General features: G+C 48.6%; 1 protein-coding gene across 2 annotated transcripts in view; it reads right to left on the bottom strand.

The window, feature by feature from the left end:
• The window catches only part of DMXL2 (Dmx like 2), a 2,078,996-nt gene that overhangs the window by 644,839 nt on the left and 1,407,935 nt on the right, over positions 1 to 26,222 (bottom strand). For both annotated transcript variants that reach the window (XM_086958287.1, XM_086958289.1), the window contains exon 31: positions 22,126 to 22,211. In XM_086958287.1, coding sequence (XP_086814413.1) covers positions 22,126 to 22,211 — 86 coding nt within the window. The remainder of the gene's footprint in view (positions 1 to 22,125; positions 22,212 to 26,222) is intronic.

Raw genomic sequence — 26,222 nt, 5'->3', positions numbered from 1 at the left:
TCCCTGACCATAGGGGAGATTCTTCAGTCTTCTGGTAATCAGGAGGTCGAAGGTCAAGAGTTTCTTCGTGGAAGTTGTCAAGATTAATCTAACTGGGAATGGGACCAGCTCCTACCTTTATTCAGCTAAAGGGGGCTGCACTACGACTAGGTCCCTCCTCTGGGTGGGACCAGGAAGGGGGGTGGTTACACCCCCTTTCCTTTGTCCAATCTTGCACCAGCTCTGGGGCTGGAGTGCCCCAGGAACTGGTTCTGACCGGTGTATGCACAGGACACCTTATGTGCCCCAGGCATGTCTCATTCCTTTCAGCCCTGTCCTACCTAATACACAAAATCCTGTCTGGGGTGGTGCTAGCACCTCCCAAGGCAGGAAACCCTTTGTCCAAGCCTCCCTCGCTGGAAGGACTCCCAGCAGCAGGAGGTCAGACTTGTGTCTGTGGTGGCAGCATCCATTTTGTGATGCTTAGGCTCGAGTTAACTTTAACCGGGGTTCACAGTTACATACATGTAGTGTCCCTCTAGAAGGGTGGAATGCTACCCCCGTCGCCAGAATTGGCGAGGGGGTAGTATTCCAATTCGTATGACGCCTTACTCGAGATGTTTTGATAATGCTATACCAAAGTTAGCATTTGACCGCGAGGTTCATAATGCACTTAAGAGTATATGGTATAGCGTTATCATGGAACAGCGATTAGGACTTGGTTCCGCAAGCTGCAAACGGGCTCAGCTCATGCCAGAGCACCATCTTACATAATTCCAAGCACTCTGCCTTCAGGATTGATAAGGCCTGCCATAGGAGTGACTGATAGGAATATATGTGTCCATTTTAGGGTTAGATATAGAGATACTATATCTAAAGCAAAGGGTGATTACACCACCTTGCCCCAGCTGTAGTGCAGCCAGTTGTGTCAGATTTGGATGGCCAGCCAGGGGTGGCATAATACATGCTGCAGCCCCTGGTAGGCCCTGGGTACACCTATGCCCTGGATACCTAAGGTATGCTGTACAGGGACTGATAGGGTGGCCCAGTACCAATTGGTAAATGCACCTAAGGTACATGGTTGTCAATTTAGAGAGAGAACAGCTAGGCAGTGGGTCTGATTAGCAGGCCCACAGCCAGGGAAAGTTGTAAACCAGTGAAGCAATGTTAGAATTGGGGGTCTCTGGTTGGCGCAAGTATGCACTTGTGTCAAGCAGGGACCCTCTCCTCTAAGTCAGGGCAAAGGATGACCCCTTAGAATTACCCTTGCTCACCCTCTAGGTGCGTGGCGTGAGCAGCCAAGGCTATTCTTCAGGCGTTATTCAGTTAAGCATTTGTAATCACACACACAGTAAAATACACCAATCCCCCCACAAATGGACACCAGGCTGTGAGTATACAAAAATACGCTTCTTTATGAAAAAATATATATCTCTATGCAGTTCAGACTTAGTACAAGACCAAATAACGTTTTTTGTGGGGCCACAGGTTGTAAATAGGCAAGCTTCTTATGTTACAGTTCAAGTATCTTCTGTCTTGTTCACTCACTTGTAAACAGTTCTCTCAGTTCCAGTTATGCAATAATTGGGGCCTCTTGCTCCGTTCCTGGAAGGTATGGCTCTCCCAAGCGCCTCTGTGGCCTTCGCAGCGCTCCTCTGTACTCCACACAGAAGAAAACCCCGGGCCCTACCAATGCTCACGCATCTCGCGGCATGCTTGGAATGGAGACCAGAGAGGGGCTTGAAAAACCCTGGGCCTTTTCCAGAGGTGGGGGCTGAGCTGCGGAGCACAGCAGCAAGCAGGCGATGAGAGGAACCCTGGGCCTTTTCCAGAGGTGGGGGCTCTCAGCTGCAGTGAGGAGCAGGGAGGGGTGAGAGGAGCCTCTGGGGCCAAGGCACAGGGAAGGCTGATGTCGTCTTCAGGAATGCTCCCTTCTTTCAGGAATTGTCAGTGCAGAGGGGTCCCTTCTCAAAGCGGAGGATCTCCGGGAGGCAAGGCACAGCACAGGAGCCACAGAGGGGGGCTCCCTTCACAGTGCGGTGCAGCCTCTCCTGGGGAGGGCAGAGCAAGGCAGGGCAGCAGGGTGCAATCAGATGCACGGGCACAGGCTGCTCGTGTCCCCGGGATTCCGGCGGGAGGGGCTGAAGTCTCACTCAAGGGCTCCGTGAAGCAGGCAGAGGTAGAGGAGCGGCTGGCCTTAGCCCTGGGGCAGAGAGCGACTCCGAGTGGAGCGAGGCTCTCAAGGGCAAGAGGGCAGGCTGGCTCCCGAGTACCACGGCCCTAGGAGGGGGCGAGAGGGGGCAGACTTCACCTCCGGCGGGAGGAAATACTCGGCCTCAGGCAGGGGACGAGCCAAAGCACAGGAGAACCCACTGGTCCTGGGGTTCAGTTCAGGGGGCAAGCTCAACTCAAGCCCTTGGAGAATGTTTAAAGCACAAAGCAGCAAAGTCTTTTCTCATCAAGTCTTTTCCTCTCCTTTCTCAGCAAGGCAAGCAGCAGGCCAGTCCTTCCAGCGTCTCTTCTCCTTCTAGTCGGGTATAGGTCCTTTGTGGTAAAACAGGATTCTGATTTACAAGGAGCAGGGCTCCTACTTTTATACACAGTTTCTTTTGTTCTTACAGGCCAGGGGGGCCTTTGCATAACTACATTCAGTCTCTGAGCACTGTGTTGGGGGTACTTCTGGCTTCTGCTTTCAGTGTGAGGGCAGGCACATCAGACGCTCCACAGGAGGTGGAGCCAGCATTGTGTGGACAGGGGCAGCCAGGAGTACCTTGATGATGGGGCTTCGCCCTTCCTGGGCCAGGTGCAGGCTGAGTCATCAGTCGCTCCACAGGGGGGCGGAGCCAGCATTGTGGTGGCAGAGCACAGCCTGATGCATAGTCCAGGGAAACTCCCACCAAGGTATAATCCTTCCATTCACCACCTGTCATCCCCCAGCCCTGTCACTCACACAACCCAGACAGTCAGATACACATACTGCAGAGGCGGGCTGAAATGGTTAGGCAAGCAAATGCTAACTTTCTAAAAGTAGCATTTGCAAACACAGGATATTAAAATAAACTTTACTAAAAGAAGTATTTTATTATTCCGAGTTCAGGCATACTAAACATTAATTTCTACCATGTTCCCTGGGCCTGCTGGGATTATAGAGTGTAATAATTCCAGCAGCCCATCTGGCCTACAGGGGACAGGTAGCCTTTCAATAGTGAAAAACGAATTTGGCTGTAATTCACTATTTGGACATGCCACACACATCAGGGCTTGTCCTACCTTACACTTACAATGCACCCTGCCCTAGGGCCTACCATAGGGGTGACTAATATGAAGTTAAGGGAAGGTTTAGAGGCTGGCAAGTGTGTGCACTTGCCCAGCCAGCATGACAGTACCAGACTGCATACAGGTTCTGCAATGGCAGACCCTAGACACATTTTAAGAGGCTGCTTCTGTGGGTGGCGCAACCAGCGCTGCAGGCCCACTAGCAGTATTGGCATTTACAAGCCCTGGCACTCCTGGTGCACTTTACTGGGGACTGACAGTAAATCCAATTAACCAATCAGGTATACCAAACACAGTTACACTTTTCATAGGGAGCACTTGCACTGCGGCACGGATTGGCCGTGGCGCAGTGCCCTGAGCAGCGGACACCAGCAAAAACAGCAAAACATCTGAGGCACATCAGCAAAAAGTGGAAGGGAAACTCACGCCAAGGTGCCAGGTCTAACACGTGTCCCCTCCAGCTGAAATGTGGGGAGAACTACCCTTCCCCAGGGAGTTCCTCATCACTGAGGCGGAAAAACCTGGACAGACCGTCAGCGTTGGCGTGATCTGTGCCAGGGCGATGTTCCACCGTGAAGTCCATACCCTGTAGGGAGATGGACCACCTCAACAGTTTTGGGTTCTCACCCCTCATTTGCATCAACCATCTGAGGGGCCTGTGGTCTGTCTGAACCCGGAAGTGAGACCCAAACAAGTAGGGTCTTAGCTTCTTCAGCGCCCAGACCACAGCAAATGCTTCTCGCTCTATTGCACTCCACCTACTTTCCCGGGGAAGTAACCTCCTACTGATGAAGGCCACAGGGTGGTCCCAACCCTCCTCAGACACCAGCAAAAACAGCAAAACATCTGAGGCACATCAGCAAAAAGTGGAAGGGAAACTCACGCCAAGGTGCCAGGTCTAACAAGCAAAAAGCAAAAATCGGGGGTGACCATAGGATTGCAGACCCTACTCTCCTACATAACCCCCCCCCCCCAACTTAGGGACATTAAAATAACCTTGACCAGGTGAGTCTTCTTGTTCTAAGTGGAAGTACATGGAGAGACCATCTGCATTGCCATGGTCAGTCCCTGGTCTGTGCTCCACTGTAAAGTCCATCCCTTGTAGGGAAATGGACCACCTAAGAAGTTTGGGGTTTTCACCCTTCATTTGATTTAGCCATAAGAGGGGCTTATGGTCGGTCTGAATCTTGAAGTGAGTGCCAAACAAGTATGGCCTCAGCTTCTTCAGGGCCCAAACCACAGCAAAGGCCTCCCTCTCAATAGCTGACCAACGTTTCTCTCTAGGGGTCAGCCTTCTACTTATAAAAGCAATGGGCTGGTCATGACCATCAATATTCAGTTGAGATAGAACAGCTCCCACACCCAACTCAGATGCATCTGTTTGGACAATGAATGGCTTGGAGTAGTCTGGACTCTTGAGAATAGGTGCAGTGCACATGGCCTGCTTTAGGTCGTCGAATGCCTTTTGACAGCTAACTGTCCACTGAACTTTCTTTGGCATTTTCTTACTCGTCAGGTCATTAAGTGGAGTCACAATGGTTCCATAATTTGTGACAAATTTCCTATAGTAACCAGACAGGCCCAAGAAAGCTCTGACCTGTGTCTGGGTGGTTGGAGGAGCCCAGTCCTTTATGGCCTGTATCTTGCTCTCCAAAGGTTGAACTTGGCCTCCACCTACAAGGTGGCCCAAGTATACAACTTGACTCTGCCCTATCTGGCACTTGGTAGCCTTGATAGTGAGGCCTGCCTTTTGCAGGGCCTCCAAAACTTTCCTCAGGTGGATCAGGTGATCCTCCCAGGTGGAGCTAAAGACAGCAATATCATCCAGATATGCTGCACAGAAGTCATCCAGCCCAGAGAGGACTCAATCAATCAATCAAAGCATTTATATAGCGCACTACTCACCCAGAGGGTCTCAAGGCGCTAGGAGAGGGGGGTCCGCTACTGCTCGAACAGCCAGGTCTTGAGTTGCTTCCTGAAGGCGAGGTGGTCCTGGGTCAGGCGGAGGTGGGTCAGGAGGGAGTTCCAAGTCTTGGCGGCGAGGTAGGAAAAGGACCGTCCCCCTGCGGTGGCTCTTCGGATGCGGGGGATGGCGGCGAGGGCGTGGCCGGTCGATCGAAGCTGGCGATTGGGAGCGTAGAAGTTGAGGCGGCTGTTGAGGTATCCTGGGCCTTGGTTGTGTAGGGCTTTGTGTGCGTGGGTGAGGAGACGGAAGGTGATTCTCTTGTTGACCGGGAGCCAGTGCAGGTCTCTCAGGTGTCCGGAGATGTGGCTGCGACGGGGGATGTCCAGGATGAGGACTTGGTTCACCAACCTTTGAAAAGCGGCAGGTGCATTTTTCAAACCAAAGGGCATCACCACAAACTGGTAATGACCTCCTGGGGTAGAAAATGCTGTCTTGGCCTTGGCATCCTCAGCTAACCTGATTTGCCAATAACCAGCTGTCAGGTCAAATGTACTCAAGAATTTGGCAGAAGCCAATTTATCTATGAGTTCATCTGCTCTTGGTATTGGATGGGCATCTGTCTTGGTGACAGCATTGAGACCCCTGTAGTCTACACAAAACCTCATCTCTCTCTTACCATCCTGGGTGCGAGGTTTAGGCACTAGAACTACAGGACTAGCCCAAGGGCTCTCTGAGGGTTCAATGACTCCCAATTCCAACATCTGCTGTACTTCTTGTTTTATACAGTCCCTGACGTGGTCAGGATGCCTGTAGATTTTACTCTTTATAGGCAGACTGTCACCAGTGTCCACCTCATGGGTGCACCAGTTTGTCTGACTGGGTGTCAGAGAGAACATTTGTCTGAAGGATTGAAGAACCTGTTTACAATCCTCTTGTTGATGCTCAGAGAGGCTGTCAGAAAAGACTACATCATCTACTGACACATCATCAGGGTTCTGAGTGAGCAGGTCTGGGAGAGGGTCACTCTCTTCCTCCTGTCCCTCATCTGTAGCCATGAGCAAGCCCATGTCTTCCCTGTTGACAAATGCCTTGAGCCTGTTCACATGAAGTACTCTGTGAGGGCTCCTGGGAGTTCCAAGGTCTACCAGATAGGTGACCTCTCCCTTCTGTTCAATGATAATATGGGGTCCAGACCATTTGTTTTGGAGAGCTGCTGGGGCCACTCTCCAAGACAAATGGTCACACCTTCTGGCCAGGCTGGTAAACAGTAAGGACAGCCTTTTGGTCATGCCAAGCTTTTTGCAGTTCTTGGCTGGCGTCAAGGTTTTTAGATGCCTTTTCCATGTACTCTGCCATCCTGGAGCGGAGACCAAGTACATAGTCCAATATGTCTTGCTTAGGCTTTTTAAGAGGTCTCTCCCATCCTTCCTTCACAAGACACAGGGGTCCTCTTACAGGATGCCCAAATAGAAGTTCAAAAAGGCTGTAGCCAACGCCCTTCTGTGGTACCTATCTGTAAGCAAACAAAAGGCAGGGTAAAAGGATGTCCCATCTCCGCCTAAGCTTTTCTGGTAACCCTTTTATCATCCCTTTGAGGGTCTTGTTGAATCTCTCAACAAGCCCATTGCACTGTGGGTGATAGGGGGTGGTGAATTTGTAATTGACACCACACTCCTTCCACATTGCAGTCAAGTATCCTGACATAAAGTTTGCACCTCTGTCAGAGACAACCTCCTTAGGAAACCCCACTCTAGTAAAAACTGAGAGTAGGGCCTTGGCCACAACAGGAGCTGTAGTGGTCCTAAGGGGAATAGCTTCTGGATACCTGGTGGCATGATCCACTACCACCAGTATAAATCTGTGCCCAGATGCTGTTTGGGGGTCCATTGGTCCAACAATGTCAATCCCCACTCTTTCAAAGGGTACCCCCACCACAGGTAGTGCTATAAGGGGGGCCTTTGTTGTGCCACCTGATTTGCCACTGGCTTGACAGGTGACACATGAGCGACAAAACTCTTTAGTGTCTTCAGACATATGGGGCCAGTGAAAGGGTGGGACAAGCCTGTCCCAAGTCTTGTTCTGGCCTAAGTGACCTGCAAGAGGAATTTCATGGGCCAAGGTGAGAAGGAAACCTCTCAGAGACAAGGGGATGACCAGCCTCCTGGTAGCACCAGGCTTGGGGTCTCTTGCCTCAGAGTAAAGGAGTCCATCATCCCAATACACTTTATGGGCACCTGTGGCATTCCCTGCATCCTCAGCAGCAGCCTGCTGTCTGAGGGGTTCAAGAGATGAACAGTCTAATTTTGCTTGTCTCAAGTCTGCCCTGGAAGGTCCCCCTGTCCCAAGAAACTCAACCTGTTCAGGCTCAAGATCTTCTAGGACAGTTCCTTCTGGGGTCTTTGGGTCAGTCTCCTGTGAGAGCTGATCCTCACCTTGAGGCAAGGGGGAAGGCACTGCCTTAACCCTACTGTTCTTACTCTTGGTTAGTGTCTGGTCCATTGTTCCAGGATCCAGCACTAGTTCAGCTGGGCATTTCTTGGCCTGTGACCTAGTCACAGCAAGGACATGTGCTGACAAACCTAACATTTCCCCATGAGTCCTATACTCCACATCTGACCATAGGGAGGATTCCAAATCATTGCCCAAAAGACAGTCCACTGGGAGGTCTGAACTAACAACAACCCTTTTGAGGCCATTAACCCCTCCCCAGGAGAAATTAACAAGTGCCATACTATGGTTGGTAGTGACATTGCTAGCATTGGTCACTAGGAAGTCTGAACCTAGTATTACCTGTCCAGGGTCCACAAATGCTGGTGTCACCATGGTGACACTGGCACAGGTGTCCCTGTAGGTCTGAGCCATTTTTCCATTGATCAAAGGCATCTGCCTGTACTTGCCCAGAGTACTGGGACTTATTGTAGGGGTCAAATCCATGTCCCCAGTACAAACAAGAACAGCCTGGGTAGGTACTCTCACTAGGTCAGAGCCTGCCTCAGATACCAATGTCAACCCCACTAAAGCCTTAGGGGGAGCACTACCACTACTAACTGAACTAGGGGTTGCAGGTGCCTTATGGGCAGTAGTGGTAGGAGCTGGGCCTTTCTTGGTGCACTCACTAAACCAGTGAGTATTACTTTTACAGTATTGGCACCATGGTTTCTTCTGACCATTATTATTCTTCTTTTGGGTAGTCTGGGTCCCACCCTCCTTAGATTGTTGGGGCCCTGTTGAAGACTTCTGGTCATTTTGTTTGTTCTCATTACCCTTCTGGTCTGCTTTCTTCTGGCCACCACCCTGGTTCTGGTTCTGCTGCTTGACACTTGTCCTGACCCATCTGTCTGCCTTCTTTCCCAATTCTTGGGGAGAGGTCAGATCTGAGTCAATAATGTGCTGATGCATCAACTGATTTTGACAATTACTTAAGATTTGTTCTCTCATAATTAGGTTATACAATCCTGTGTAATCAGTAACTTTACTTCCCAGTAACCAGCCTTCAAAAGCCTTAGTGGCACAATCAACAAAGTCAGCCCAATCCTGAGACTGAATTTTCTGGGTGTCTCTGAACAGCAACCTGTACTGCTCAGTTGTTAAGCCAAACCCATCAATCAGTGTATTCTTCAGGACTTGGCAATTGTTAGCATCCTCAGCTCTAGTAGTGAGGAGCTCATCTCTACCTTTACCTTCAAAGGAGAGCCACAGTATAGTTACCCACTGACTCTGGGGGATGCACTGGACAGTGCAGGCCCTCTCCAAAGCAGTCATCCATTTGTGGATGTCATCCCCTTGTTTAAAGGGGGGGGCACTATTTTACTTAGGTGTCTAGTATCAAAACTCCTGTCTTTATCGCCAATGATAATGCTGCCACCAGTGGGGTCTGCCCCACTCAATATCTGTCCTCTGGCAAAGGCAAGTCTTTCTTTGGCAAGGGCAAGTTCTTCCCTCTCAATCCTCAGATTGACTTCCCTCATCCTAGCTTCATGCTCTCTTCTCTGAGGGGATGTCATCCCTCTCTGAGAAGATGCCTGAGAGACATGGGTATGAACAGATCTGTTAGAGCCTCTGAAGTGAGACCTAACTCGTCTATTCCCAAGGTTAAGCCTGCCCGAGGATGGGCCTGGGGGTCCCCCAGTTCCATTCTCATATATGCTTAAGTTTGTCCTGGTGAGCCTACTGACTACTACTGGACCTTTGTCTGCCTCATCCCCAGATAATTCCTCTTCCTCCTCTTCACTTTCTGCTCCATGGAGGTTAAGGTCAGGATCACCAAGGGTTCCCTCTAAGGGGGGAATGCTCCCATCTGGATTAGAGGGGCCTGTGTTAGAAGCCCTTCTGGCATCATATGTCTCTAAGAGACCTATCAGAAAAGGAGTGGTAGGGTTAGAACCCTGTTTTAGTTTCCTGGAGGTACACAATTGTCTCATCTCCTGGAAGCTAAGAGCTGCATATCTGGAAATGACCTGTGGAGGGTCATCAACCACTAGGGGGGCCTCTGTGTTCCCTCCTGTGGTAGACATGCTTTTCTAGTGAGGTGTTAGTGGTGCACTTACCTACACTATGGGTTTACCTACTGATCCCTTGCTAAGAGTTGTAGTCAGGGTGTGCTACTCCCTTTCTACTACAACAGCTGGTTCAGTAGAACTCAGAGTATTTCTAAGCTATGTTATATGTACCTATGGTACCTTATGCGATCTTTCAAATGATATCCCAAGATTATATTTGGTAAAAACAACAGCAAGCTCAAATCCCAACCGCTGCACACCAATGTGAGAAGTTGGCCTGATATATGATGCTCACTAGTTCTTGTGATCACCTTGTATCAGTCCAAACATCCCTTATGGTGATTGGTTGTAAGTCAACCTTATAGACCAGCTATCCTAGTAGCGTGGACAAAAGCAGTCTTTAGGCTAAACTCTGAATGGCATGTGAAGCCAGCTGTTTTACCACATATAACCCCTTGAATACCAAGTGAAAGGACACCACACAGGTTGTTATGAAAATAAACAGATATTTATTAACTAACATACACCTCTGAACTCTTTATGAGGTCAGAGGGCTAAGCACATGACAATACTAAAAAGTAAATACGAGTTCGCACAATATTTACAAGTGCGCCTTAGGGGCACGACAAACCATATACTCAAAACAATGGAATGCGAGGAAAGAAAATATTGTAAGGAGATCCAGAGGCTGGAGGACCGCTGGGACTACGCTACAAACTAGGTAAGTAAGGAGCAGGAGGCCCACAGGACTCACGTGCAGAGTGGGAACTCTCACGCGCGATGCGTATCAACGTCTATGGATACTACAGTGTTAGAAAGTTACGGATTCCGGACGAACCCGGCTGGATGGAGGGAAAACAACAGTGGACCTAGACACTAGGAGAGTGAACACAGACTTCAGCACCTAGAAGCTTTAGTTACCTAACCCACAGGCTGCGGGTGCATAGGGCTGACGTTGCGTCGGGTTTGATGCGTTGATCCCGGTGATGCCTGAAACAAGGAGTTGCTGGCAGGCAGCCAGATGGAGGAGTCCGGTGGTTCCAAGGATGGAACTAGGAAGAAGAAGTCCTGAAAGGGAAGGGGACAGAGTCTCGGTCACTAGCCAGTGAAGGTGCTGGAACCAGGAGGGAACCAGATGCTGTCGCCGCACTCAGGTGAAGGAAGGGTCGCTTCTCTCTGTAGCTGCGCAGACCAGGAGCTGCTCTTCACGACCAGGCTGGAGGCACGAGCTGTCCCACGTAGTCTGCTGCTGTTGGCGGTGTTGGATCGTCGATCTGGTCAACAGGCTTTGGCTAATGCAAGCCACGCGGTGGAACAAAGATGGCGTCTGGTGCGGACCAGGAGGGTCCGGGGTGCTCCTCTTTTACAAGGAAGCAAAGGCCAGTCTGGGGGACCAGACCAGCAGTGTTGGATTCTTCGGATCGTCGTCTCAGAGGTCACTAGCCAGCCGGCAAGTGACCAGACAACAGGACAAGCAGCAACCAGGCAAAAGGGCCCCACGCAGATCTTGTGGATGCTGGGGGGCTGGTCTTTGGTACAGGAGCTGCGTCGGTGTGGGGCTTCTCAGACCCCAGTGCACTCACTCGAGGATCCCTCGGCGGTCGTGCTGGAAGCGCTGTGCAGGTTTCTCAAGATGGCCGTCTCCACGTTGCTCGTCGCACCCACGGGTCCCAGCTGTGCTGTGGATGTGGGTAGAGGTCAGAGGAGTCTGGAGGTCCGGGTCTTGTGGAGCTGGGTCATCGGATTCCAGGATGGAAGGACTTGCAGCAAACCGCACAGGAGCTTGATGGTGCCTGCGAAGCAGGATGGTCACTCCCTGACCATAGGGGAGATTCTTCAGTCTTCTGGTAATCAGGAGGTCGAAGGTCAAGAATTTCTTCGTGGAAGTTGTCAAGATTAATCTAACTGGGAATGGGACCAGCTCCTACCTTTATTCAGCTAAAGGGGGCTGCACTACGACTAGGTCCCTCCTCTGGGTGGGACCAGGAAGGGGGCTGGTTACACCCCCTTTCCTTTGTCCGGTCTTGCGCCAGCTCTGGGGCTGGAGTGCCACAGGAACTGGTTCTGACCGGTGTATGCACAAGACACCTTGTGTGCCCCAGGCATGTCTCATTCCTTTCAGCCCTGTCCTACCTAATACACAAAATCCTGTCTGGGGTGGTGCTAGCACCTCCCAAGGCAGGAAACCCTTTGTCCAAGCCTCCCTCGCTGGAAGGACTCCCAGCAGCAGGAGGTCAGACTTGTGTCTGTGGTGGCAGCATCCATTTTGTGATGCTGAGGCTCGAGTTAACTTTAACCGGGGTTCACAGTTACATACATGTCGTGTCCCTCTAGAAGGGTGGAATGCTACCCCCGTCGCCAGAATTGGCGAGGGGGTAGTATTCCAATTCGTATGACACCTTACTCGACATGTTTTGATAATGCTATACCAAAGTGGGGTGCCACTCACTGACCTGTTCATCTGCTTTGACCTGAGGAACTGCTTCTTTGTCCACGTCTCGACCCGCATTCCCTGTGGCAGAGGTTGGCTGGTGGGAGCGCTACTGCAATCGGCAGTTTTCCACCTCGCTCTCAGCGCGACCCGCCCAGGTTGTAGTGCATTGGCTGTGTCCCGGGGGACTGCGAGGCCCAGAAACCACCGCTCTTTGCAGCCGGCGCCTCTTCCCCCGGTGACCACGCCCACTGATCTGAACGCTTCCATATAACCTTTCACGCCACCCGCTGCGCGGGTGCCGCTCACTGACCTGTTCATCTGCTTTGACCTGAGGAACTGCTTCTTTGTCCACGTCTCGACCCGCATTCCCTGTGGCAGAGGTTGGCTGGTGGGAGCGCTACTGCAATCGGCAGTTTTCCCCCTCGCTCTCAGCGCGACCCGCCCAGGTTGCAGTGCATTGGCTGTGTCCCGGGGGACTGCGAGGCCCAGAAACCACCGCTCTTTGCAGCCGGCGCCTCTTCCCCCGGCGGCCACGCCCTCATTACTCCCTCTACATTTAGCCAGTCACTAACGCGCTGCGGGTCGCGCGCGGGTCGCAGCCCGGGGCGAAGACCGGGCAAAGACCGGGCCGTTTTAGGCCGTTAGAGGCTGGTAGAGACTGGACTGGGCCATCCCCCTGACATCTATATCTGGCCCTCTCCTACTGTCCCATTCTACGAACCTCCTCAGACCCATAACCCAATAAGAACAATAATGGTTCTTACGAGGGGAACCAAAACCAAAACCAAAGCCCCCTGCTCGACGGGTAAATTGCTTGGCCCTATGGACGACTTTTTAGCGAAGGCTAACACGCTCATAGATGAAAGCATCTCTATGATGGAAGAAAGGGTTTCCCTAGACCTGGCATTCGCCAAGAGATCCTCATTAGGCATCCTGGCGGAAGCCAGATCTCCAGCATTAGGAGCCCCAAACGCTGAGACAGTGCCAACCAGAGAGAGACGCAGTCTACCAAACACAGTAGATCTGTCAGTATCACAGCTAGCGGACTCTCAACTTAGCTTCGATTTAGAAAAAACTCCAGAACTGCTTCCAATAACACCTTTACAAATCTCCTCTACAGAGAAAAGAATAGAAAGGGGTAGGAGGGAGGGAGCAATTAGTAAGAAAAGGGCGCCCAGAAACCCCATCACACCAGAAAATCTGGCAATACCACTAACCATCCCACAAAACGAAGACGCTAGGGTGGCACAAATAGAGATTCTAGCGTCAGTTCATCAGGTAGAGAAGGAACCATCTCCCCCGAAAGTCTTGGACCCTCATCCTACCAAACAAGCCCAAGCGGACTTGAATGTTATTGAGGCCCAGGAACTAACTCTCTCTAGCATAGCCAGTGTAGTTAAACAGGCATTACAACCCTTAGAACACCGGCTAGCAACTCTAGAGTCACATATTTCCAAACTTCTAAAAAATCAACAGCTAACTCTCCCATCATGCCCTCAAAAACCAGGAGGAAACAATATCAAAAAATCAACTAATACCAACGCACCTAACGCTAATCCATCTTTGCCCAACCCACAGCAAAAGACTCTCCGGATAACCACTCCAAATGTGTCCGATAACAAAAATACCTCAAATGCGACCAAAACAGTAAAAACCGTAGCAGCCCCAAGCACCACCAACAATTCACAACAGGTAATTACTTTGACCTCCCCAGGTCCAGCACCTACAACTGCCGCGACCCCGACGGCACCCAGTAGCTCCGCCAACAAAACCCCAGGCAAAAACGTGAATAAAACAACAACGAAAACCTTACCCCCCCCACCTGTACCACCAAAAACACCTGCGGATAGGCCCAAGAGAAATACTGCGAGGAATCCTGGTCCTCCAAGACTCCCAGCAGATTTCCCTCCTGAGGCCTCACCCTACGTGGTGGTCATGGCTGGAGTTCCCGAATTAACAGATCTCACCCCAGAACCGGTCTGGTTCTTAAAAAATAAGGCCCAGCATTGGCTCCAGACCAACCGCCCGATTCCATCTTCCTGGCGTGGAAGAATTAGATCTGTAGCTAGGGTACCGTGGGTAGGCAGTACTAGAAAAACCATCCCTGGGGATTGTATAACAATCACATTTGAGGACCCACGAATAGCGGACTATGTCTGCGCTTGGGAAGATATCACCCCAAATGGAGGAATTAAGATCAAGTCACTCTCCTTCTTCTATCCCTTTAGGCAAGTGGACGGCTACATACAGGAGCAGGAGCCTCCTTGGTCCGTTCCATTCCCCAGGCAGGACGATCTATTAAATTCCAGATATCATGGCCCCCCTAACTTATATGAGCCAGATTACTCCTGGCACACAGTAAGACAACGTCACCAGGGTGGAAGGTGGGACGATAGAAGACCTTATACACAATGGCCCCCACACAGAGATCAACCCCGATGGGACCCATGGCATAACATCCCGCTAAATAATAGGTATAGTGGCCTAGAAATGGTCGATTGACCATCAACAGAAACCTCTCCAATTGACCTTCAACTATCTTCCCCTTCACAGCTCCTTATTACCTCCCCAGCTATCTGTAACAAGGAACCCATAATCTCAAAAGAAGAATCTGGTGATGACTCTTCATCCATCATAGTCTCTTATTGGAACATCGCGGGCCTCCGAAATAAAATCGAGGATGGATCTGCGCAGAAGTTCCTAACCCCATATCAAATAATTTGTCTCCAGGAGACATGGACTGTAGAAGAATTACACTTACAAGGCTATAAAACCTATTTTGTTCCAGCACTAACCAACACAATGGGTAGACCAAAAGGTGGGCTAACAATTTACATTTCAAACTCCCTACCTCTCAACAAAGTGGTCACACTCTCCCAGGATGCTAATCATCAAATCCTTTCACTCACCCTCCCCAACAAAGACACAATCATCTTGACCAATATATATAATAACCTACCGGAAGAAAACTTCACAACACTTCTCACTACCTTAACTGACAAACTGAAACAAGTTCACCACTGGAGATCCGCAAACAAAGCAACCCACTTAATTTGGGGAGGCGACTTCAATCTCCACCCCTGCACAGCTCCCAACCTATTGTGCTGTGGGATAGTTGACAAATTCAACGTCCCACTAGCGCACCTCGCTCACACTAAACTGGGAAATATTATTAACACCGTCCTATCAGATCTGGATCTCTACATTGCTAACCATCTAAAAGCAGTCCCAAACAAATTTATCCCGACCTATGTGGGCAGAGGTCATCAAACCACAGTAGACTTCATATTCCTTTCCCAAAGTCTCATGAACAAACTCAAAGATTTCGAGGTCATTGCCACTCCCCTCAGCGATCACTCAGCCTTAATAATAAAACTATCTATGCCATCCAATCTTTCCCACAATTGGAGATGGCGACTACCCTCACTCAGAACAAGATCCAGGTTGATAAACGTAACGGACTCACAATCAAATGGGCTAAAATTAACCCATCTGACATAACGAAAAAACGAATTACTCGGTCCTACCCAAATATTGTGAAATGCCTGGATCTCACAACTAGTCACAAGGAAGTCCTGAGAAATTTTAACTTAATATTAGATACCATAAAGGACCTACTAACTTCAAAACCCAAATCAAACCGCTCCGCAAAACCAAAGTGGTTTAATCATAACTGTACAGCGGCCCTATCAAAATTAAAATCTGCACTCAAAAACAATCCACGAGATGCAGCTCAGATCCAACTCCTCAGGCGCCAATACACAGGGGAAAGAAAGCTGAGAACTGCCCAACTCAAACAAAAACTATGGGATGATCTCCACCAAGGTGCAGTCTCAAAAAACAGCGAGCTTTTCTGGCGCACAGTCAGAACCCCATATCTCACCGAAAAGGATACCCCGAAAATAGAAGTCGCTATCGACGAAAATATATGGGTTTCCCACTTCGAGGAGATTTTTAAAAATACTTCACCAACAGAATCCCCTCCCCCCAAGGCTAACTATCCCATTTTGGTCCCTTTTGACATCCCAGACCTCATAGACGCTCTGCAGAGCAGTAAACCAGGCAAGGCGCCAGGACCTGATGGGGTCCCAGTGGACCTCTTTAAAAGCAACCAAGACCTTTGGGCCCCCATTCTAACCAGAGTCTGTACAGCGGCAGCGAGTGAGGGAATCCTAACCTCCTGGACAAAATCAATAATGGTTCCTATCTTCAAAAAGGGGGACCGGCAAGACGTAAAGTGTTACCGGCCCATATCACTGCTGGATTCGCTCGGGAAAGTAGTGGGGAGAGTGATCCCAGAGCGCCTTCAGCAGTGGAGTGAGGACCGGGGAATAATTTCTGACATCCAATTCGGCTTCCGTGAAGGCTTTGGTACTCTAGAGCAGGTCCTCAATCTTACCCTAATAATGGGGAAATACACTCAGGCGAACCCAACTAAGATATATATGGTCTTTGTCGACCTTTCCGCAGCTTTTGACTGCGTGTCGCATACAAAGCTGTGGAAGGTCTTAGCTCAACTGGGAGTAGATCCACCCCTCTTAGACTTTCTAAGAGAGCTCTATACCGGGGCAACAGCCAGAGTGCGCTTTGGCGTAAATGGAGAGCTGACGCCGCCGTTTAGCGTAGGGCGTGGGGTCAGGCAGGGATGTGTCCTGGCCCCCTTCCTCTTCTCACTCTACACCAACGGCTTGGAGGGGGAGATGTTGAGGGGGGCCCAGGACCTCCCACGCATAAATCGCCGCCTGATCCCAGCCCTGCTCTACGCGGATGACGCTGTTATCCTAGCACGAACCCCCAGAGAACTCCAGAAAGCAGTTAGCAGGTACACGTCTTTCATGGGAAATCTAGACTTAAAGGTGAACGTGAAAAAAACGTTCGTAATGACAGTTGGTAGAGGCCAAAAAAGAACATATCCCACACTGCTCAACAATCAGAAGCTTGAAGTTACCCCCCACTACCCCTACTTGGGGGTCATGATAGACGACCAACTCAGCTGGAAGCAAGCAGTGAACACTAGGGCACTCTTATTCAGGAGGTCAATTGCCGCTCTTATAACTTTCTCTCAGAGATTAGGCAAAAGACCACCAGTAGAGCTCCTTAAGATCTATAACGCCAAATGCCAGGCAATCGCAACATATGGTGCGGGAGTCTGGGGGTACACTGACATCAGCCCCATTCAGAAGGCAGAAAACACCTTTTTAAGATTCTTGTTAGCCACCCCCAAAGGCACCTCAACTTACGCAATGCACCTAGAATTAGCTATACCCTATATAGAGGACCTAATTAAAATTGAACCTCTGATGTTGTGGCGCCGCATTTGGAAGTCAAATAAAAATGCTCTGACACAAGCCATCATTGCAGACTCAATGAACATGGACAATTCTGCAAAAATAAAGTGGCTCCTATATGTTAGGAACTTTTTTTACGACCTAGGCCTTGAGAACTACTATTCGGACCCAGCATCTATAACGGACATCTCAAAAAAAGATCTTAAGCAGAAAGCACTAAGTCATCTGGAATCTTTAAGACTTGCATCCAATTCCTCAAAAACGGCAGTGATCCATGCAAACATGATCCAAGTAGCCTTTGACATTCACCCGTATCTGGCACTTCAAACATCAACCTACGAGAGAATGTTAATCACAAGATTCAGGCTAAATACCTTCTTCAGAATGGTAACCTTCCCGTCACAAAACTGTTGGAATGTCATACTCCTATATACCAAAGTTAGCATTTGACCGCGAGGTTCATAATGCACTTAAGAGTATATGGTATAGCGTTATCAGGGAACAGCTATTAGGACTTAGTTCCGCAAGCTGCAAACAGGCTCAGCTCATGCCAGAGCACCATCTCACATAATTCCAAGCACTCTGCCTTCAGGATTGATAAGGCCTGCCATAGGAGTGACTGATAGGAATATATGTGTCCATTTTAGGGTTAGATATAGAGATACTTTATCTAAAGCAAAGGGTGATTACACCACCTTGCCCCAGCTGTCGTGCAGCCAGTTGTGTCAGATTTGAATGGCCAGCCAGGGGTGGCATAATACATGCTGCAGCCCCTGGTAGGCCCTGGGTACACCTATGCCCTGGATACCTAAGGTATGCTGTACAGGGACCGATAGGGTGGCCCAGTACCAATTGGTAAATGCACCTAAGGTACATGGTTGTCAATTTAGATAGAGAACAGCTAGGCTGTGGGTCTGATTAGCAGGCCCACAGCCAGGGAAAGTCGTAAACCAGTGAAGCAAAAAGCAAAAATCGGGGGTGACCATAGGATTGCAGACCCTACTCTCCTACAGGGAGTAGCCCCTTTCGGACTATCTGCAAAACCCACCTGTCCGAAGTGATGGTGCATCAGGGGGGAGGGGAGGTGGGTGGGGGGAGGTGGGGGTGGTGGCGAATCCTGCTGCCCACTGGCGTTTGATGGGCCTGAAAGGATGCACTAGGAGGGTTCGGAGGTTGCTGCAGAGGGGGGTGTTGATGGACTGGCCCCCAGAACCTCGTTGGTTGTTTCCACGTCCCAGGCTGCGTGAAAATTGGGTAACTTGCAGCGGCCTGTAGCCCTGGGTGGGACATGACGGGGCACTTCTTCTGTAGCCACTAAAAGGGGAGAAAAGTAGACTGCGCCGGAAGGGAGGAGAGGCACAAGGACTTGGCCGTAGCTCGTGAGTCATTGAAGCGCTCGGGGAGCGTTATCTGCTTTGTCGCCAAAAAGGCGACGGCTATCAAAGGGGAGGTCCATCAGAGTGTTCTGGACATATCCTGACAAGCCAGTGGACCTCATCCAGGCGTAGGGGCGAAGCTCTACTGATGTTGAAATGGCCCTGCCCAGAGAGTCGGCAGTGTCCAGCCCACAACGGATCGTAAACTTCGCTGCACCTCTCCCGGCGATAACAGCCTGGGAGAGCAATGCCCAGGCCTCCTCCTGACACTGAGGCAGCACTTGCGCCACCATATCCCACACAGTGCAAGTAACGGCCCAAGAGACATGCAGTGTTTACGGACCGCAGACCTAAGCTGGCAGAAGAGAACATGTTCTTGACAAGGTGGACCAGCTTCTTGGATTTTATTTCCGGTGGAGCGGTAGGGAAGGCGCTTTTGATGGTGGAGACTTGGACCACCAAGCTCTCCGGGGTGGGGTGTTGGGAGAGGAAAGGGAGTGTCACCCGGAGCCGGGCCGTGGCTTCGGTAGATCATCCTGTCCACGGGAGCCCTGCGTTGGGCCTGGACCACGTGCCCAAAACGACGCAGTGAGGGCCTCAATAAACAGTAGCAGGGGCTCGCTGCTGGTTGAAGCACCTCAGTCAGGAGGTTAGTTCTGACCACTACCGTAGGAAGCTCGAGGTTGAGAGCCTCGGCCGCCCTACGCAACACCAGAGCATATGACACGCCCTCCTCCGTAGCCACGTTAGGAGGAGACAACATGCCAAAGTCGGGTGAAGTGTCAAGACCACTGGCATCCCCCAGGTCCTCTCGCCAGTCCTCAACAGTCTCTAGCTGGTCAGTTAAAGGGTGACCTGACCACTCCCAGTCCTCCTCACCCTCCTCTGGCTGCCAAACAGGCTGACATTGGCCAGGGTGGAACACAGGGACAAAAATGTAGCCATGGGTGTTGGATCCAGTGCCGACTGATCCCGGTCTGGCTCCGTGACCACGTTGCGATGGATACTAGGGTCGGCGCCGACCGGGGAGCCGACCAACGTTGAGTCTCTCTATCTAGCCTTTATGGACCTCACTGCAGCTTTTCATTGAGTAAATCGCTGCAAGCTTTGGAATCTTATGGGAGAGCTTGGGGTGGATCCAGCATTAATTAACATGTTAATGGGTCTACTCACAAATACCACTGCTGCAGTAAGATGCACGCAAGAGGGGAAGATCACAAACCATTTTAAGTGCTGCATCTTAGTGCCATTTCTGTTTACACTATATATTAATGACCTTGATTCCTCCCTGACCACATTACAAGCCAGATACCCAGAGGCAGAGGATAGGTTCACGACCGGTTCCCATCCTGCTTTATGCAGACAATGCGGTTCTCCTTGCCCACCCACCAAAGGGCCTGCAGCTTTTATTAGATGGGTTTGTGGCGTTTAAAACAATCAGGACCTGTCCCCAAACTTATCAAAATGATATATAATGGAAATGGGGAAGACGTTCAGGAAGTCTAATACTTATACAGTAGGCACACACACACTCTAGGTGAAGTACCAGTTTTTTCATACTTAGTAATTTTATTTGATGGGAAACTGAGTTTTAAATATTTACTAGAGGAGAAGTGCCCGGGTCTGACAAGGTCCACTGGAGCAATCACAGGTTTTGCCCATAGATTAGGCGAATGGTCACGTGGGACAATTTCAAAGTTATATGACTCTTTCTGTAGCTCCAAAGTTTTATATGGTAGCGAGTTTTGAGGATTCACGATGACTACGAAGCTGCAAATCGAAGAAGACAGTTATTTTAGACACTTGCTGTAAGCCCGTTATTGTACCCCTGTGTTCATTGTTCATGAGGAATTGGGGTTGACGTACATCTCAGATATGGTGGCTGTGAAACCTCTATTGTGCTGGGTGAACATATGGTCAAAGGAGGAGGCAGGTTTTAATAGGCTGGTAATCCTGGACTGCCTCTCTCTAGACCATGAGTTAAAAATCCCTTGGTTGAAATATGTAAAGGACACCCTTATTACAATAGGTCTAACAGATCTGTTCCTTAAACCTGATAAAGATCTGTTTTTAAACACTTCACAAAAGGAGGAAAGGGAGTTGAAAAAACCCACTGTTAGAGACCACACTTTAGTAGCATCAGTATAACGCCTGGGACCTTATTTATCCATTATTACCAGTGCACATGACAGATTTGTATTCACAAATTTTAGGCTGAATTTATTTCACCATTTATTGGCTGTACCTGCTGGTTTCATGGCATATATGGCTGCGACAATAGGTCTCCACAGGATACCTTACATTTTGTTCTCCTCTGCCCGTACTATTCATATCAGAGGAGAGTGTCTTTTAATGGGCTTTTAAGAAAACTAAGATTCAAGCAGCCTCGTGTTGCTCTTTTGTTTTTATAATTGTCTTCAGATGTTTTTACACTCTTTTGTGTAGCAAACTTTTTAAGATCAGCTTTTAAGTTAAGAACTAGTAGGGGCACATAAAGGCCTACGACTCCATGTTAATCTCTGTACTATGCATGGCGGCCTCTAGAGCTTTTTAATGTTCTTGGTAGTTTTTTTTTCTCTCTCTGGCTCGCTCATGAATTTATGAGTCCAAGAAGGAGAATAGCATTATAATGATTTTGCACAGTATTTTCTATCTTAATGTCTCCCAGACTGTTTTTATGAATACTGTTTACATTGTTATGCTCCTGAAAATGTCTCTTTAACGGTCATATTATTATATGCCGAATAAAGATTATTATTATTATTATTATTATTATTATTATTATTATACCTGGCTTATGAGCCCATAAGAAGGGTGAAAACAGTGCTTGGTTGCTTGTGTTCCAGTTTAGGGAGGGCCAGGCCTGGAAGTTTGGGCAGGACTGTTCCAATGAGGATCAGAGTTAAGGCTGATTTACATATGGCTGGGTACAAACTGAGGTGGGCGAAAAACTATGAATTGAGATGCGGCCCGAGCAATTGCCAGTGGCTGTGTTTAATACAAGTACTCCATCCTTCATTTCGTTTTTTTTAATATATCACATTTTAGAATAACATATCCCTATGCCTAATATTATAATAGTTAAAGCAATCAGAAATCTGAGAATATTAATACATTAGAAGATAAACACAAAGCAGTATGTTTGGAGCATAACAGAAGTTCTACCATTGTTATGTGAACAAAGCAAACTGTTTTTAGCTAAATTGAGTGAAGTGTATAGTTACCCCATTCAAGTAGGCGTTAAGAGTATCTGTCAACTTAAAATGTTTGCGAAACCCAAGTTACCTCTCTAAATTGACATTCTTTCTCTAAACACAAATGTATCACATCTCAATGACAAATGTTAATAAAAACAGCATGTACTTACCAGAGAATTCAAGACCAGCAACAGGGAAGAAGTTCTTCACATTATCAAGAGCGAGTTTTATCATTGCCAACCGTATGAGAGCCCAACTAAACGAGAAAACAAATTCACTCTATGTTATCGCCTCACACGTAACACCTACCCAAGAATTTTCTTTAAAAACATGGATTAACATTTTACTTTTGTAAAATATGCGACACTCTTCTAATAAATATTAAAATGGAAAACACACAACACAATAATTTGTATGTAAAGACATGCATATGAATGGAATTACCAGCTGTGAAGAACAAGTCACTTAACTTTGGCAACTCATTATCTGGCAGAGACTCTTTCTAGCCACAGATTTCTTACCTTAGAATACTCTTCAGGCGTCAGACTAGATCTTAACATTTTTGTGCAGCACCCATGTGCACCGGTAGGTGGTGTCATTTGGTTGCGCGTTTGCAGATGCACCAGATATTACATGCGCTGTACCTATATAGGTGCCACCTCAGTGTGCTGAAGTCAGTTACTTTTGTGACTTTCCACGCTATGAGTGTGGTGCCACAACAAATACTGATCATTGGTGCGAAATACTAAGGCACCGACCAGGGTATCCCTTGCATTGCAATCAGCTCACAGAGCGGGAATGATGGTAGGGCCGGTAAAGAATCTGCTGCTAGAAAGAATCTCTACCAGATAAGGCATTACCGAAAGTAAGTAACTTGTTCATCTGATAAGAGACTTTTAGCAATAGATTTCTTATCGTAGAATAGATTTGTGTGGACAAGGTAAAATGCCGATGCACTCTTTGGGTGCAGGTAGTTAAGTCTTTCATCTTTAGAAGGGTGAGGTGAGGCAAAGAAGGCAGGTAGGGTGATATTGGATAAGTGTGGCTCAATGGTTAGAACAGGCAGACCATGAAGCAGAGGTCAGACCCGGGACCAGGGTTCAATTCCCAACGCGGCAGGGTCTTGAGCCCAAAATGTCCACGGACTCGATAATTCTCGCTTCGGTGCCTGCTCGAATCACGGGTTCACACTCTGCAACTCCGGGCAATAGCTTGCTTAATCTCCACTATGGCACCCTGCGGCGGGATGCCTGGCTTTCACCTTGGGGGTGCCCAGTACGGGTTATCTCACAGGGAAAAACCAGGCCAGGTTCCCAAAGCAAGCGCTTAGAGACCGTTGGTGATAATGCGCTATATAAATATGAATTACAATTACAATATTCTGACCTACATGGAAAGGATTACACTCAATGAAATATACTGTCCTGTGGATAAGACTAGAAAACTCTCTTTGGAGCTCATATAGAGTTACTGGGAGCACGTGCTATTAAGAAAAATTGCCCTCATCCACCGAAGAGTGGCATGCTTCATCTTGGGGTTCTATGCCAAGTGGGGCTGGTGCTGCAATGCCGATGAGCCCCTCGAGGGGACACTACAGGAGATCTTTTGAAATACCAAATGAAATGAATGGAGATGCGTGTAGGTATCCGGTCAGGGGTTGAGAAGATTAGGAATTATGAAGAAGTGGACTGAAAATCAACTATGGATCGTGTGTGTCTCTATATTTAATAGGGTGTCTTTGATCAATATTGAGATTAAAAACTGACAGTCTCCAGGATATAATGAACCCTGTCTCTTGAGTGCAAGAAGTGTCGGTCACCTATGGACTCGCAGGTATATTTGTCTAGATTATTGGTCAACATGTTTCATGCCTTTGGTAATCGAGGAGAGATCTAATGAAATTTCGTCAGGACCTATCGAAAATGTACCTAATCTTCTACAAAGAATGAGGAGCTTGCAATGTCTCGTTTTCTTCTTGTGAATCCTAAAAGTTGCGCTAACTTTCATCTTCCAAGATGTATAAATACACACGGGTTAGCATGGTGTCCGATTTAATAGTTTTAACTCTCCAAATTAATGGACAGACCCCTCTTGGATCACGAGGACATCACACCAGGAATACACACAAATTTGGTGTCCGCAACAACACAAGTGATTGACCTACCCCTGTCCTCGCTTCCGTATGGACATCAAATTTGTGTATATTACTGGTGCTACATCCACGTGATCCAAGAGGGAGCAAACAGGAGAACCTTTGAAAGAGGTGCAAAAAGAGGAGGAATGTTTTTTGACTTACCCTAAGCCACAAACTTATCCAAACGGTAAGTGTATAAGAACTTGGTGGAGGGACGCCTAGCTCCCAGAATAACATCACAGACTTCGGTATGAAGGTTGAAAGCTGTCAACTGTCGCCGCTCAATATCCAAGCAGGAAGGTGAAGGGTATGCAGGTTGAGGTGCAGAAGACTCCCCTGACGCTGCAACACAAGATCCTCTCAAAAAGGCAGCCTGATGGAGGGTCCAATGCTCATGCTCAAAAGCTCGGGATACCAGACTCTCCGTCCCCAATCTGGAACCAAAAGAATAACTTGGGTTCGGTCGTTCCTGATCTTGAGATCTATGGGCAGGAGTGCTATAGGCAAAAGTTGTAGAAGAGACTAAAGCTCAACTAGAGAGGAAAAGCGCCTCCGAGCACGAGCCGCCTTTGAAACTCCAGCGTGCAAAACTGCTGACATTGCACGTTCTCAATAGTGGTGAACAGATCTAACGAACGCTTCTCCCACTGCTGAAAGGGAACATGCACCACCTCTATAGGGAGATGCATTTTGGGCCCCGCCAGGCATCTTCGACTGAGTTTGTCCTCCTCAGCGTTCAAAGAGACCCTCAGGCGTTAAAGCATCAGGGAAATACTCTAGCGTTCCAGTCATATCCAGAGACGCAGGACTTTTTGACATGTGTCCACAACCCCACCCTGCCTTGTTTGTTGCAGTACCCCATAGCGGTGTCTGAGAACACCTGCACCAGCCATCCCTTGATCGAAGGAAAAAAGGCTTTCAATGCCAAGCGAATAGCCTCAAGCTACACTATGTTGATGTGGAGACCGGACTTTGCCTGACACCAGAGTCCGCTAATCTCCACCTCTCCAAGATAGGCACCCATCCCAGAAGAGTCACTACAGTCAGTTGGGTTGGGAAGGGCGAGACCTCTGCCACTGTCCCAATCATGGCTCGTCAAACATTACTGCAGATATTTTGCAGTTGTTGGAAAGTAGATTATTCGTAGTGATAAGTATTGACTAAGTACCAGTAATGAGGCCACCAACACAATATGAGGGTTAGTTAAGGTCTCAATAAATTTTTCCTTGATCAACCCTTGGTAGCTGGCAACGAGAAGGCAGGTGTATCTTGGAGACAGGTGTGTACAGCATTTAGAAACACCAATACATGAAATAAGTAAGAAAGCACACAATAAAAATCCAACTCTAATTTATAAAAATAGATTATATTATTTTGAACAAATAGACACCCCAATGACAAAGATCCAATGTAAGAAACCAGAGATATGAAATTGTAAAGAGTAAACAATTTCTGGTGCTTAAAAACTTATAGCGCCACTTTGGAATATCTGGTCATGATTGACCAGGACGAAGTCAAAGTTTGAGGCCAACTGCGAAGGGGTCCTGGACGAATACACTCAGCGAGAGGCTTCGGTCAAAATTTTACCTTCGGACTTAGAAACTTTTCTGGAGGATTTTTCTCTTGACATCGAGCGGTCCCATCCAGCAGGTCGATTTCAATGCAACATGGTCGAATTGCTTCTCCGCGGGTCCTCAGTCAAATCCTTGAAGTCTGGAGCTCTGTAGCTTTCAGCGAGACAAACCGGACATCTGAGTCGAGGGTGGAGTTAGCCATTTTGACGTTGAGTTGGTTACCTGGTGGAGTTTTTTCCAAATGTTGATCCAAACTTCTACAAACGTATGAAACTTCTTCCAGAAGGTCTCCTTGAGGGTTCAAAGTATCCAGAAAACAAATCCAAGGGTCTGAAAATTCCTGGTTGGTTCGTGGGATGTCTTGAATACAATTCCCATAATGCACCTGGTCAAATCCTTAAAAGTTGACTAGAAGCACTCCAGGATGGGGGCTCTTGTTGGATATGATGCAGGTGGGCTCTGTTATCCTGGAGCTTGCAGGGAGTCCACGCCTTAATCCTTCTTGAAGCACGGCAAAATCTGTGAGGCTTTAGTACCAAATTGAGCAGCAGGTGCAGTC

The sequence above is a fragment of the Lissotriton vulgaris genome, chromosome 2_1 (assembly GCF_964263255.1).
Source record: "Lissotriton vulgaris chromosome 2_1, aLisVul1.2, whole genome shotgun sequence".
Lineage (NCBI taxonomy): Eukaryota > Metazoa > Chordata > Amphibia > Caudata > Salamandridae > Lissotriton > Lissotriton vulgaris.
The sequence above is the reverse complement of the archived record's forward strand: the minus strand, read 5'-3'. Positions and strand labels throughout refer to the sequence as shown.